Source organism: Bufo gargarizans, chromosome 6 (genome assembly GCF_014858855.1).
Source record: "Bufo gargarizans isolate SCDJY-AF-19 chromosome 6, ASM1485885v1, whole genome shotgun sequence".
Taxonomy (NCBI): Eukaryota; Metazoa; Chordata; class Amphibia; order Anura; family Bufonidae; genus Bufo; species Bufo gargarizans.
The window spans coordinates 350,764,136-350,778,710 of record NC_058085.1 but is presented as its reverse complement, the minus strand read 5'-3'; the positions used below and the strand labels follow the sequence as shown (position 1 = coordinate 350,778,710).

The 14,575-nt window shown below is 46.7% G+C and overlaps 1 protein-coding gene across 3 annotated transcripts in view; it reads left to right on the top strand.

Annotated features, from left to right (window-relative positions):
- LOC122940792 (alpha-2-macroglobulin-like protein 1) overlaps positions 1-14,575 on the top strand; it is a 231,912-nt gene that overhangs the window by 146,904 nt on the left and 70,433 nt on the right. For all 3 annotated transcript variants that reach the window (XM_044297555.1, XM_044297554.1, XM_044297553.1), the window contains exons 14-16: positions 9,993-10,138; positions 10,866-11,015; positions 11,547-11,717. In XM_044297555.1, the coding sequence (XP_044153490.1) occupies positions 9,993-10,138; positions 10,866-11,015; positions 11,547-11,717 (467 nt within the window). The remainder of the gene's footprint in view (positions 1-9,992; positions 10,139-10,865; positions 11,016-11,546; positions 11,718-14,575) is intronic.

Sequence of the window (14,575 nt, the reverse complement as noted above, 5' to 3'; positions counted from 1 at the left end):
TCAGTATGATTATTTGGTCTAAGGGGGTTCCTAAGTCCCCTATATACTAGTCCCTGAGTTATATAAGTTTCCAGGCTCACTATCTCCCACCATGAGCGAAAGTACTGTTTATAGGTTACACTAAGGTTCCTAAAACCACTATTGATGTCAATAGTGTTCAGCGGGATGGATTGCTTGGAAAAAACTTGACCTGCCTCAATCAAAAGCGCTTCCTTATCAAGCCCTTGCATAAGAAATCCTGCCATTTATAGGATAAATAGTGGATACAATTTCCTCTGAATAGGCCACAGAACAAGGGTAGTTTACACCCAATCAATAGGATACACAAAGGTGGGCCCTAGTAAGACCCTCGGGATTTAACCCTGAAATACACCACTGGTCAAACTGCTGCGTCTTTCTGCAGTGTGCAGACTGAACAGGAGGTCAGGGATCAAGACTGGGTGGAAGATGATGCAGGGGACGATGAGGTCCTAGACCCCACATGGAATGAAGGTCGTGCCACTGACTTTCACAGTTCGGAGGAAGAGGCTGTGGTGAGACCGAGCCAACAGCGTAGCAAAAGAGGGAGCAGTGGGCAAAAGCAGAACACCCGCCGCCAAGAGACTCCGCCTGCTACTGACCGCCGCCATCTGGGACCGAGCACCCCAAAGGCAGCTTCAAGGAGTTCCCTGGCATGGCACTTCTTCAAACAATGTGCTGACGACAAGACCCGAGTGGTTTGCACGCTGTGCCATCAGAGCCTGAAGCGAGGCATTAACGTTCTGAACCTGAGCACAACCTGCATGACCAGGCACCTGCATGCAAAGCATGAACTGCAGTGGAGTAAACACCTTAAAACCAAGGAAGTCACTCAGGCTCCCCCTGCTACCTCTTCTGCTGCTGCCGCCTCGGCCTCTTCTGCTGCTGCCGCCTCGGCCTCTTCCTCCGCCTCTGGAGGAACGTTGGCACCTGCCGCCCAGCAAACAGGGGATGTACCACCAACACCACCACCACCACCTCCGTCACCAAGCGTCTCAACCATGTCACACGGCAGCGTTCAGCTCTCTATCTCACAAACATTTGAGAGAAAGCGTAAATTCCCACCTAGCCACCCTCGATCCATTGCCCTGAATGCCAGCATTTCTAAACTACTGGCCTATGAAATGCTGTCATTTAGGCTGGTGGACACAGACAGCTTCAAACAGCTCATGTCGCTTGCTGTCCCACAGTATGTTGTTCCCAGCCGCCACTACTTCTCCAAGAGAGCCGTGCCTTCCCTGCACAACCAAGTATCCGATAAAATCAAGTGTGCACTGGGCAACGCCATCTGTAGCAAGGTCCACCTAACCACAGATACGTGGACCAGTAAGCACGGCCAGGGACGCTATATCTCCCTAACTGCACACTGGGTAAATGTAGTGGCAGCTGGGCCCCAGGCGGAGAGCTGTTTGGCGCACGTCCTTCCGCCGCCAAGGATCGCAAGGCAACATTCTTTGCCTCCTGTTGCCACCTCCTCCTTCTCGGCTTCCTCCTCCTCTTCTTCCACCTGCTCATCCAGTCAGCCACACACCTTCACCACCAACTTCAGCACAGCCCGGGGTAAACGTCAGCAGGCCATTCTGAAACTCATATGTTTGGGGAACAGGCCCCACACCGCACAGGAGTTGTGGCGGGGTATAGAACAACAGACCGACGAGTGGTTGCTGCCGGTGAGCCTCAAGCCCGGCCTGGTGGTGTGTGATAATGGGCGAAATCTCGTTGCAGCTCTGGGACTAGCCAATTTGACGCACATCCCTTGCTTGGCGCATGTGCTGAATTTGGTGGTGCAGAAGTTCATTCACAACTACCCCGACATGTCAGAGCTGCTGCATAAAGTGCGGGCCGTCTGTTTGCGCTTCCGGCGTTCACATCCTGCTGCTGCTCGCCTGTCTGCGCTACAGCGTAACTTCGGCCTTCCCGCTCACCGCCTCATATGCGACGTGCCCACCAGGTGGAACTCCACCTTGCACATGCTGGACAGACTGTGCGAGCAGCAGCAGGCCATTGTGGAGTTTCAGCTGCAGCACGCACGGGTCAGTCGCATTACAGAACAGCACCACTTCACCACCAATGACTGGGCCTCCATGCGAGACCTGTGTGCCCTGTTGCGCTGTTTCGAGTACTCCACCAACATGGCCAGTGGCGATGACGCCATTATCAGCGTTACAATACCACTTCTATGTCTCCTTGAGAAAACACTTAGGGCGATGATGGAAGAGGAGGTGGCCCAGGAGGAGGAGGAGGAGGAAGAGGGGTCATTTTTAGCACTTTCAGGCCAGTCTCTTCGAAGTGACTCAGAGGGAGGTTTTTGGCAACAGCAGAGGCCAGGTACAAATGTGGCCAGCCAGGTGTCACAACCAGACAGCTGAGAAGCTCTGACAGAGGCCTTTCAGAACCTCCCCCTTGAGTTTCTTTGTTGTGGTATTCAGTTACTTATCTCGTTAGTCTCTCTCAGCTGTCATGGGTTGGACTAATTGCTTCCCTTTAAATTCCTCCCCAGAATGCTTTTCTGGGCGGCTTATATTTCTTCCTGGAGTATGTGTGCATGCCCATCTGGTTCTCCTCTCCTCTACAAAGTTAAGTGTTAAACTGTTATCTGTTATTTTCGGTTTGTTGGATCCCAGGTGACCCTGACTCCCTCCGTGTCTGGTGTAGGGAGCCGGTGGTCGTGTCCCCTCACTATTGTAGGGTGCTCAGGGGTTATATAGTCAAGGTACGTGGATATGCTTACCTCCACCATTCGGATCTATGCATAGGCTGAGCAGCCAGGGAAAGTGCCAGGTCTTCTACAGGGGTCTCCCTTTTGTTCCTTAGCTTTTGGATCCAGCGAGTCATTTATGCATGTTGTTTTGCATTGTTTTCTGTACACATTCCGTGACATTATAAGCCGCCAAAACCCTCTTAAGCATGGATCCGGTTTCACTTTTGGCTGAACGCTTCCAGGGTCTTTCATTGGAGGTAGCTGACCTCCGTAAGACTTTTTCTCAGCTTCAAGTGTCCGGTTCAGCTTGCGTTCATGGAGCTTGTTCTGAGCCTAAGATCTCGCTCCCGGATACGTTCTCCGGGGGTAGTGAGAATTTTGTGCGTTTTAGAGAGGCTTGCAAACTCCATTTTCGCCTTCTTCCCCTTTCCTCTGGAGATGAGGAACGGAGGGTGGGGATCATTATATCGCTGCTCAGAAGTAACGCTCAGACCTGGGCCTTTTCGCTGCCGGAGGGGGCACGGCCTCTCCGTTCAGTGGATGAATTCTTTTTAGCCCTGGGTCAGATATATGATGATCCAGATCGTATTGCTCTGGCAGAGTCTAGACTACGTCTCTTATGCCAGGGTAAACAATCCGCAGAAATATACTGCTCAGAATTTCGGAGATGGGCAGCTGATACTGGTTGGAATGATGCTGCACTCCGAAGTCAATTTTGCCATGGTCTTTCAGAGGGATTGAAAGATGCATTTGCCTTTCATGAAAGGCCTATTTCTTTGGACTCTGCTATGTCTCAGGCCGTTCGTATTGACAGGCGTCTTAGAGAGAGAGGAGAGATCTCTCCTTCCTGTCATACTCGGTCCCAGGACTGTGCAGCGGTCCCATTCTGTGCGCAGGGGTCTCAGTCGCTGTCAGCCCCTTCTGAGCAGGAGCCCATGCAGCTGGGGTTGATTGCTTCTGACAATAGAAGATTCAGCCCGCATGGGAGGGTTTGTTTTTGTTGTGGAGGTATTAATCATTTGGCAAATATTTGTCCCTCTAGGAGATTCAGGCAGTTCTCTGGGTATAATAAAGAAACTAAGAGGAAAAAATCTTTTAAAAATGTTCCGTCTGTTACTATTGGCAGGGTTGAGGTGGAAATTGAAGGTTTTCCGTTTACTTGTAGTTCCTGTTTTGTCCTGCCGGCTAGGGTGGCGCTAGAGAGCAAGAACATTTTTTGTGAGATTTTTGTGGATAGTGGAGCAGCGGTCAATCTCATTGATAATCAATTTGCGATAACTCATGGTTTCCAGGTGTGCACTTTGAGAAAGGATATTCCTGTTTTTGCTCTCGATTCCGCTCCACTTTCTCAGAAATCATTAAAGGGCATAGTTCACAATATCCGTTTAATTGTGAGTGATGCTCATGTTGAGGATGTGTCATGTTTCGTCCTTAGCGGTTTGCCCACCCCGCTGGTGTTGGGGCTGCCCTGGCTCACTAAGCATAACCCCACCATTGATTGGCAAGCGAAGCAAATAAATGGTTGGAGTGACTTTTGCAGAGAGAAATGCCTCATGACATCTGTTTCTGAGGTTGCTACTAAGACTGTACCATCTTTTCTCTCTGAATTTTCGGATGTCTTCTCTGAGAGTGGAGTTCAGGATTTGCCCCCGCACAGGGAGTACGATTGCCCTATTAATCTCATCCCAGACACCAAGCTGCCTAAATCTCGTTTATACAATCTTTCCCAACCTGAGAGGGTCGCTATGCGTGCTTATATCTCTGAGAGTCTGAGAAAAGGACACATACGACCCTCGAAGTCACCTGTTGCCGCTGGTTTTTTCTTTGTTAAGAAAAAAGATGGTTCTTAAAGACCTTGTCTGGATTTCAGGGAGCTGAACAGTATCACAATTCGTGACCCTTATCCGCTTCCTCTGATCCCGGACCTGTTTAACCAGGTTGTTGGGGCTAAAGTCTTTTCCAAATTAGATCTAAGAGGGGCATACAACCTGGTCAGGGTCAGAGAAGGGGACGAATGGAAGATGGCCTTCAATACCCCTGAGGGCCATTTTGAGAATTTGGTTATGCCTTTTGGTTTGATGAATGCCCCAGCCGTTTTTCAGCATTTCGTGAACAGCATTTTTTATCATTTGATGGGAAAATTTGTATTGGTGTATTTAGATGACATTTTGATTTTTTCTCCCGATTTCAAAACTCATAAGGAACATTTACGTCAGGTCTTGCTCATCCTGCGGGAGAATAAATTATATGCGAAACTGGAAAAATGTGTGTTTGCGGTTCCAGAAATTCAATTTCTGGGGTTTCTTCTCTCCGATTCTGGTTTTCGCATGGACCCCGAGAAGGTCCGCGCTGTGCTTGAGTGGGAGCTTCCTGAGAATCAGAAGGCGCTGATGCGTTTTTTGGGCTTTGCCAATTATTACAGGAAGTTCATTTTGAATTATTCTTCTATTGTTAAACCACTCACTGACATGACCAGAAAGGGGGTAGATTTTTCTTCTTGGTCAGTAGAGGCGCGTAAGGCTTTTTCTGATATCAAGGAGAGTTTTGCTTCCGCTCCCATCTTGGTGCAACCTGATGTTTCTTTACCCTTCATAGTTGAGGTTGATGCTTCTGAGGTGGGTGTGGGGGCGGTCTTGTCTCAGGGTTCCTCTCCTGCCAATTGGCGACCGTGTGCCTTTTTCTCAAGAAAACTCTCCTCCGCAGAGAGAAATTACGATGTGGGAGATAGGGAATTGTTGGCCATCAAGTTGGCTTTTGAGGAATGGCGCCATTGGCTAGAGGGAGCCAGACACCCTATTACCGTATTTACTGACCATAAAAATCTGGCTTACTTGGAGTCAGCCAAGCGTCTGAACCCGAGACAGGCCAGATGGTCTTTGTTCTTTTCTAGGTTTAATTTTGTTGTCACGTTTCGCCCTTGAGTTAAGAATGTGAAGGCAGATGCCCTGTCACGTTGTTTTCCGGGAGGCGGGAATTTTGAAGACCCGGGTCCCATTTTGGCTGAAGGTGTGGTAATCTCGGCTCTTTTTCCTGAATTGGAGGCAGAGGTGCAAGCAGCCCAGTCAGAGGCTCCTGATCTTTGTCCTCCTGGGAGGTTGTTTGTGCCTCTCGCTTTAAGACACAAGATTTTTAAAGAACACCACGATACGGTCCTTGCTGGGCACCCGGGGGTAAGAGCCACACTGGATCTCATCGCTCGGAGATTCTGGTGGCCTGCGCTTCGTAAGTCGGTTGAGGGTTTTGTGGCAGCCTGCGAGACTTGCGCTCGTGCTAAAGTCCCTCATTCACGGCCATCAGGTCCTCTCCGTCCCTTACCCATTCCTTCCCGTCCTTGGACACATCTGTCCATGGACTTTATCACGGACCTGCCTCGTTCCTCGGGGAAGACTGTGATTCTGGTGGTGGTGGACCGTTTTAGCAAAATGGTGCATTTCATCCCTTTTCCTGGTTTGCCCAATGCTAAGACGCTGGCGCAGGCATTTATTGATCACATTGTCAAATTGCACGGTATTCCTTCAGACATAGTCTCTGATAGGGGCACGCAGTTTGTTTCCAGATTCTGGAAGGCTTTCTGTTCTCGCTTGGGGGTTCGGTTGTCATTCTCTTCTGCTTTCCACCCGCAGTCGAATGGTCAGACGGAGCGCGTCAATCAGAATCTGGAGACATATCTGCGCTGTTTTGTGGCGGAGAATCAAGAGGATTGGTGTTCTTTTTGTCCCTTGCTGAGTTTGCTTTAAATAACCGTCGTCAGGAGTCCTCTGATAAGTCACCATTTTTTGGTGCATATGGGTTTCATCCGCAGTTTGGGACTTTCTCGGGAGAGGGGTCTTCTGGTTTACCTGATGAGGACAGATTCTCCTCGTCTTTGTCATCTATTTGGCAAAAGATTCAAGATAATCTAAAGAGCATGAGTGACAGATATAAGCGTGTGGCAGATAAGAGACGTGTGCTTGGTCCGGACCTGAATGTTGGTGATCTGGTGTGGTTGTCTACCAAGAATATCAAATTGAAGGTTCCCTCCTGGAAGTTGGGTCCTAGGTTTATTGGGCCTTACAAAATCCTGTCTGTCATCAATCCTGTTGCATACCGTCTTGATCTTCCTCAGGCTTGGAAGATCCATAATGTTTTTTATAAGTCCTTATTAAAACCTTATGTTCAACCCATTGTACCCTCGCCTTTGCCTCCTCCTCCGATTATGGTTGATGGGAATCTTGAATTTCAGGTCTCTAGAATTGTGGATTCTCGTCTTGTCCGCGGTTCTCTTCAGTACCTTGTTCATTGGGAGGGGTATGGTCCTGAGGAGAGGATGTGGGTCCCAGTGACGGACATTAAGGCCTCTCGTCTCATCAGGGCTTTCCATAGGTCCCATCCTCAGAAGGTGGGTTCTGAGTGTCCGGAGTCCACTCGTAGAGGGAGGGGTACTGTCACAACCAGACAGCTGAGAAGCTCTGACAGAGGCCTTTCAGAACCTCCCCCTTGAGTTTCTTTGTTGTGGTATTCAGTTACTTATCTCGTTAGTCTCTCTCAGCTGTCATGGGTTGGACTAATTGCTTCCCTTTAAATTCCTCCCCAGAATGCTTTTCTGGGCGGCTTATATTTCTTCCTGGAGTATGTGTGCATGCCCATCTGGTTCTCCTCTCCTCTACAAAGTTAAGTGTTAAACTGTTATCTGTTATTTTCGGTTTGTTGGATCCCAGGTGACCCTGACTCCCTCCGTGTCTGGTGTAGGGAGGCGGTGGTCGTGTCCCCTCACTATTGTAGGGTGCTCAGGGGTTATATAGTCAAGGTACGTGGATATGCATACCTCCACCATTCGGATCTATGCATAGGCTGAGCAGCCAGGGAAAGTGCCAGGTCTTCTACAGGGGTCTCCCTTTTGTTCCTTAGCTTTTGGATCCAGCGAGTCATTTATGCATGTTGTTTTGCATTGTTTTCTGTACACATTCCGTGACACCAGGGCCCACTACTGGAGGACGAGGAGGACGAGGATGAGGAGGAGGTGGAGGAGGATGAGGATGAAGCATGGTCACAGCGGGGTGGCACCCAACGCAGCTCGGGTCCATCACTGGTGCGTGGCTGGGGGGAAAGGCAGGACGATGACGATACGCCTCCCACAGAGGACAGCTTGTCCTTACCCCTGGGCAGCTTGGCACACATGAGCGACTACATGCTGCAGTGACTGCGCAACGACATCAGAGTTGCCCACATTTTAACCTGTGCGGACTACTGGGTTGCCACCCTGCTGGATCCACGCTACAAAGACAATGTGCCCACCTTACTTCCTGCACTGGAGCGTGATAGGAAGATGCGCGAGTACAAGCGCACGTTGGTAGACGCGCTACTGAGAGCATTCCCAAATGTCACAGGGGAACAAGTGGAAGCCCAAGGCCAAGGCAGAGGAGGAGCAAGAGGTCGCCAAGGCAGCTGTGTCACGGCCAGCTCGTCTGAGGGCAGGGTTAGCATGGCAGAGATGTGGAAAACTTTTGTCAACACACCACAGCTAACTGCACCACCACCTGATACGCAACGTGTTAGCAGGAGGCAACATTTCACTAACATGGTGGAACAGTACGTGTGCACACCCCTCCACGTACTGACTGATGGTTCGGCCCCATTCAACTTCTGGGTCTCTAAATTGTCCACGTGGCCAGAGCTAGCCTTTTATGCCTTGGAGGTGCTGGCCTGCCCGGCGGCCAGCGTTTTGTCTGAACGTGTATTCAGCACGGCAGGGGGCGTCATTACAGACAAACGCAGCCGCCTGTCTACAGCCAATGTGGACAAGCTGACGTTCATAAAAATGAACCAGGCATGGATCCTACAGGACCTGTCCGTCCCTTGTCCAGATTAGACATTAACTACCTCCCCATAACCATATATTATTGGACTCCAGGGCACTTCCTCATTCAATCCTATTTTTATTTTCATTTTACCATTATATTGCGAGGCTACCCAAAGTTGAATGAACCTCTCCTCTGTCTGGGTGCCGGGGCCTAAATATATGTCAATGGACTGTTCCAATGTTGGGTTACGTGAAGCCTTATTCTCTGCTATGACATGCAGACTGATTCTCTGCTGACATGAAGCCAGATCCTCTGTTACGGGACCTCTCTCCTCTGCCTGTGTGCTGGGCCTAAATATCTGACAATGGACTGTTGCATTTGTGGCTGACGTGAAGCCTTATTCTCTGCTATGACATGCAGACTAATTCTCTGCTGACATGAAGCCAGATTGTCTGTTACGGGACCTCTCTCCTCTGCCTGGGTGCTGGGCCTAAATTTATGAAAATGGACTCTTACAGTGGTGGGTGACGTGAAGCCTGATTCTCTGCTATGACATGAAGACTGATTCTCTGCTGACATGAAGCCAGATCCTCTGTTACGGGACCTCTCTCCTCTGCCTTTCTGCTGGGCCTAAATATATGCCAATGGACTGTTGCAGTGGTGGCTGATGTGAAGCCTCATTCTCTGCTATGACATGCAGACTAATTCTCTGCTGACATGAAGCCAGATTGTCTGTTACGGGACCTCTCTCCTCTGCCTTTCTGCTGGGCCTAAATTTATGAAAATGGACTCTTACAGTGGTGGGTGACGTGAAGCCTGATTCTCTGCTATGACATGAAGACTGATTCTCTGCTATGACATGCAGACTGATTCTCTGCTGACATGAAGCCAGATACTCTGTTACGGGACCTCTCTCCTCTGCCTGGGTGCTGGGCCTAAATTTATGACAATGGACTGTTGCAGTGGTGGCTGACGTGAAGCCTGATTCTCTGCTATGACATGAAGACTGATTCTCTGCTGACATGAAGCCAGATTGTCTGTTACGGGACCTCTCTCCTCTGCCTGGGTGCCGGGGCCTAAATATCTGAGAATGGACTTTTCCAGTGGTGGGTGACGGGAAACCAGATTCTCTGCTATGGGACCTCTCTCCAATTGATTTTGGTTAATTTTTATTTATTTAATTTTAATTTTAATTCATTTCCCTATCCACATTTGTTTGCAGGGGATTTACCTACATGTTGCTGCCTTTTGCAGCCCTCTAGCCCTTTCCTGTGCTGTTTTACAGCCGTTTTAGTGCCGAAAAGTTCGGGTTTGGGACGAAGTTCGGATCGGGTTCGGATCCCGAACCCGAACATTTTCGGGAAGTTCGGCTGAACTTCTCGAACCCGAACATCCAGGTGTTCGCTCAACTCTAGTGATGTATTGTGCATCTATGCAATAGATGTATGAGGCTAAAAGTGGTTTTCAGTCAATTATGTTTTCTTTTATCACAGATATCTATGGAAAAGTTACCTTTAACCTTCCTTTGAGTGCAAGCACTTCTACGTTTATTCATGCCCTTGTTTACATCATGCTGCCTAATGGAGAAATGTTAGCAGATAAAGCAAAATTCACTGTACAAAAATGTTTTAAGAATAACGTAAGTTCTTTAAGTAATATATGACTGACTCCAGGATGTGGAAATGTGTTTGATTCTTTAGTTTCCATGTTTTAAAAGCCATCATTTTTTTTATTTTCTTGTTGGCATAGTAGAATGAGGGCTTGTTTTTTGCAGTTTGATTTGCATTTTGAATGGAACCATTTTGGGGGACATATGTTACATTTTTGAAGGACTTCATGAAAAAGCAGAATGATTCCACATTTGGTCTCCTGTTTTGAAACAAAGTTGCTTAGTTTTTCCTTTTTTGTTCTTCTGCATCTAACATTGAAATTCACAACTTAGTGCAGGAGATGCAGCATCTAACATAGCTTTCTGGATACTGAGAAAAAAGTATGATGCTTGAGCCTTGAAGCTACTCCTGTGCATCTTCTTACACTAGGATTGCATCAATAGCTAACAGTTATTTGTACAATTGCAGCAAAGTCATGATAACAGAATTGACGTTTACTCCATGGACTATAGGTACACAGTATTCTCCCTTGATCAGGCTGACACCTAATCATAAAAGCCTTTTCTTCTGAAGAAGGCAGGTGTAGGCTGGAGAATCAATTATTAGTGTCTACCCAAATGCAAGAGTGACCAGGAAGAAAGGGTGCCATGTGATGGACACTAAGTAGGAGAGTCCTAAACAAGTGTTCAGTCAGGTATCATGGCTGTCTCTGGTTGTTCTATGTCTATTTCCTATTAAGTTGTAATCTCTTTCCAGGTATCAACTAAGTTTTCCCCTGGGGAGGTTCTTCCAGGATCAGATGTGTCTCTCCAGGTTGAGGCTGCTCCTGGATCTCTCTGTGGTCTGCGGGTGGTAGATCAGAGCGTGGTACTGATGAAACCAGAGAAAGAGCTGACTGCTAACAAAGTAAGTGTTAATGTAATTTACAGGGTAGCCGGTCTGTTTAGCAAACCTTTAGGTTAGTGAAGAACCACAGTTTTTCTTACAAGTAGGCACAAACATTTTGAAGTTAACCCTTTCCCATCCTGTCAGTCAACATTCAAACATTTTAAACACAATTAGGGCAGTAATATTAATTTGGAAGGTAGGTGCTCCTACCTCCTCACAAACATAGCACACGCTAGGGAACTTAGCAGGCACCTCTTCAGCAGGATCTCAGGAAGTCCTTACTACTGAGAAGGTCCAAAGTTGTCTGAAACGCCAATCTTCTCCATGGGTTGTGTCTGGTATTGCAGCCCAGCCACATGTAAGTGGATGGGTACAGGTGTGTATCAAGTTAACCCTTCAGTTCTATACTTGTGCTCAGCCAGTTCAGTAGTAGAGAGTAATGTGTAGAAAGTGGAGACAAGTAGATATACCCAAATGTGTTCATGCAGTAAATTCATATTAAAGATGCCATTAATATTCAAATGTCCTAACTTTTTTATTTTTGTGAAGGTTTTCAACCTCTTTCCTTCCTTTGATTTTCAATGGTATGATCATCGTGTCCAGGAATATGACCCTTCATGTGGACCATTCAGTCCTTTTCCCCCTGATCCTTTGTTTAGAGGGCTAATAACAGTAATGATCCCCTTAGATGAGACTGTGGATGTATACAGCATGTTTAAGGTAAAGTACATGAATTAATACAAAATTACATAAAGCATCAATATATACATAAAAAAGAATGTAAAAGCTTCTAAAGAGCATCTGTCAGCAGCTTTGTGCCTATGACACTGACTGAACTGTTACATGTGCGCTTGGCAGCTGAAGACATCTGTGTTAGTCCCATGTTCATATGTGCCCACATTGCTGAGAAAAATGATGTTTTAATATATGCAAATTAGCCTCTAGGAGCAACGGGGGCGTTGTTATTACACCTAGAGGCTCGGTTTTTTTCTGCAAAACATAGGAACATGAACATGGGACGCCTTGCCATAAATTAGATGAATCATATGTCAGCGCAAGGGGGAAACTAAGACCGTCACCATACACTATGTGTAAAACAGGTCTTAGTCATTAGTGTTTAATGTGACAATTGTAGCATTTAAATGTCTATCAGTCGAGAAATTACAAGTGCAACATTTATTTATAGTGCACTGAAAGGACATTTCACATATCTGTGTATATATGGCCAATTCACAATGGCATACACATCATAAAGGCAGCTTGTGCAACTGCGATGGTTTCCTTTGGAAAAAAAAGCTGGTTAGTTTCATCCCCATCGAAATTAAGTTGTAACAACCTAGCAAGACTTCCTTCTCTTGAGGTATTGCATACACCATAGGAGAGATGACACCTGGATTGTATAAATGGTAAATGGCATACAGGGGGAGACAAACGTCATCATCTTTATGCAGGCCCTGTTTGATCTCTGTATATATATATATATATATATATATATATATATATATATATATATATATATACATATATATATACAGTACAGACCAAAAGTTTGGACACACCTTCTCATTTAAAGAGTTTTCTTTATTTTCATGACTATGAAAATTGTAGATTCACACTGAAGGCATCAAAACTATGAATTAACACATGTGGAATTCTATACATAACAAAAAAGTGTGAAACAACTGAAAATATGTCATATTCTAGGTTCTTCAAAGTAGCCACCTTTTGCTTTGATTACTGCTTTGCACACTCTTGGCATTCTCTTGATGAGCTTCAAGAGGTAGTCACCTAAAATGGTCTTCCAACAGTCTTGAAGGAGTTCCCAGAGATGCTTAGCACTTGTTGGCCCTTTTGCCTTCACTTTGCGGTCCAGCTCACCCCAAACCATCTTGATTGGGTTCAGGTCCGGTGACTGTGGAGGCCAGGTTATCTGGCGCGGCACCCCATCACTCTCCTTCATGGTCAAATAGCCCTTACATAGCCTGTGTGTTTGGGGTCATTGTCCTGTTGAAAAATAAATGATGGTCGAACTAAACGCAAACCGGATGGAATAGCATGCCGCTGCAAGATACTGTGGTAGCCATGCTGGTTCAGTACGCCTTAAATTTTGAATAAATCCCCAACAGTGTCACCAGCAAAGCACCCCCACACCATCACACCTCCTCCTCCATGCTTCACGGTGGGAACCAGGCATGTAGAGTCCATCCGTTCACCTTTTCTGTGTCGCAAATCTCAAATTTGGACTCATCAGACCAAAGCACAGATTTCCACTGGTCTAATGTCCATTCCTTGTGTTCTTTAGACCAAACAAGTATCTTCTGCTTGTTGCCTGTCCTTAGCAGTGGTTTCCTAGCAGATATTCTACCATGAAGGCCTGATTCACACAGTCTCCTCCTAACAGTTGTTCTAGAGATGTGTCTGCTGCTAGAACTCTGTGTGGCATTGACCTGGTCTCTAATCTGAGCTGCTGTTAACCTGCGATTTCTGAGGCTGGTGACTCGGATGAACTTATCCTCCGCAGCAGAGGTGACTCTTGGTCTTCCTTTCCTGGGGCGGTCCGCATGTGAGCCAGTTTCTTTGTAGCGCTTGATGGTTTTTGTGACTGCACTTGGGGACACTTTCAAAGTTTTCCCAATTTTTCGGACTGACTGACCTTCATTTCTTAATATAATGATGGCCACTCGTTTTTCTTTATTTAGCTGCTTTTTTCTTGCCATAATACAAATTCTAACAGCCTATTCAGTAGGACTATCAGCTGTGTGTCTACCTGACTTCTCCAGAACGCAACTGATGGTCCCAACCCCATTTATAAGGCAAGAAATCCCACTTATTAAACCTGACAGGGCACACCTGTGAAGTGGAAACCATTTCAGGTGACTACCTCTTGAAGCTCATCAAGAGAATGCCAAGAGTGTGCAAAGCAGTAATCAAAGCAAAAGGTGGCTACTTTGAAGAACCTAGAATATGACATATTTTCAGTTGTTTCACACTTTTTTTGCTATGTATATAATTCCATATGCGTTAATTCATAGTTTTGATGTCTTCAGTGTGAATCTACAATTTTCATAGTCATGAAAATAAAGAAAACTCTTTGAATGAGAAGGTGTGTCCAAACTTTTGGTCTGTACTGTATATACGTATATATATATATATATATATATACTAGCAGAAGGACCTGGTTATATTTCAGCTATTTTATTTAATGTTTGTGTGTTTAAAAGATATCCACTGTGTCCCCCATAACAGTGACATCCACAGCACCCCTCCCTAATAGTGACCTCCACAGCAGCCCAACCAGTTAACTTTGACCTCCACATTCCCCCGCCCTCATAACAGTTTTCTCTACAGCGGCCCGTCCCCTTAAAAGTGACCTCCACAGTGGCCTGCCTCTTTAACAGTCTCCCCACAATGCCCCGCCACCTTAAAAGTAACCTCTACCGCACACTGCCCCCTTAACAGGGACATGCACAGTGGCCCGTCCCTTAACAGTGACCTTCACAGCACCCACCCCCTTAACAATGACTTCTACAGCACCTCACCCACTTCAAATTGACATCCACAGTACCCCGCCACTCTTA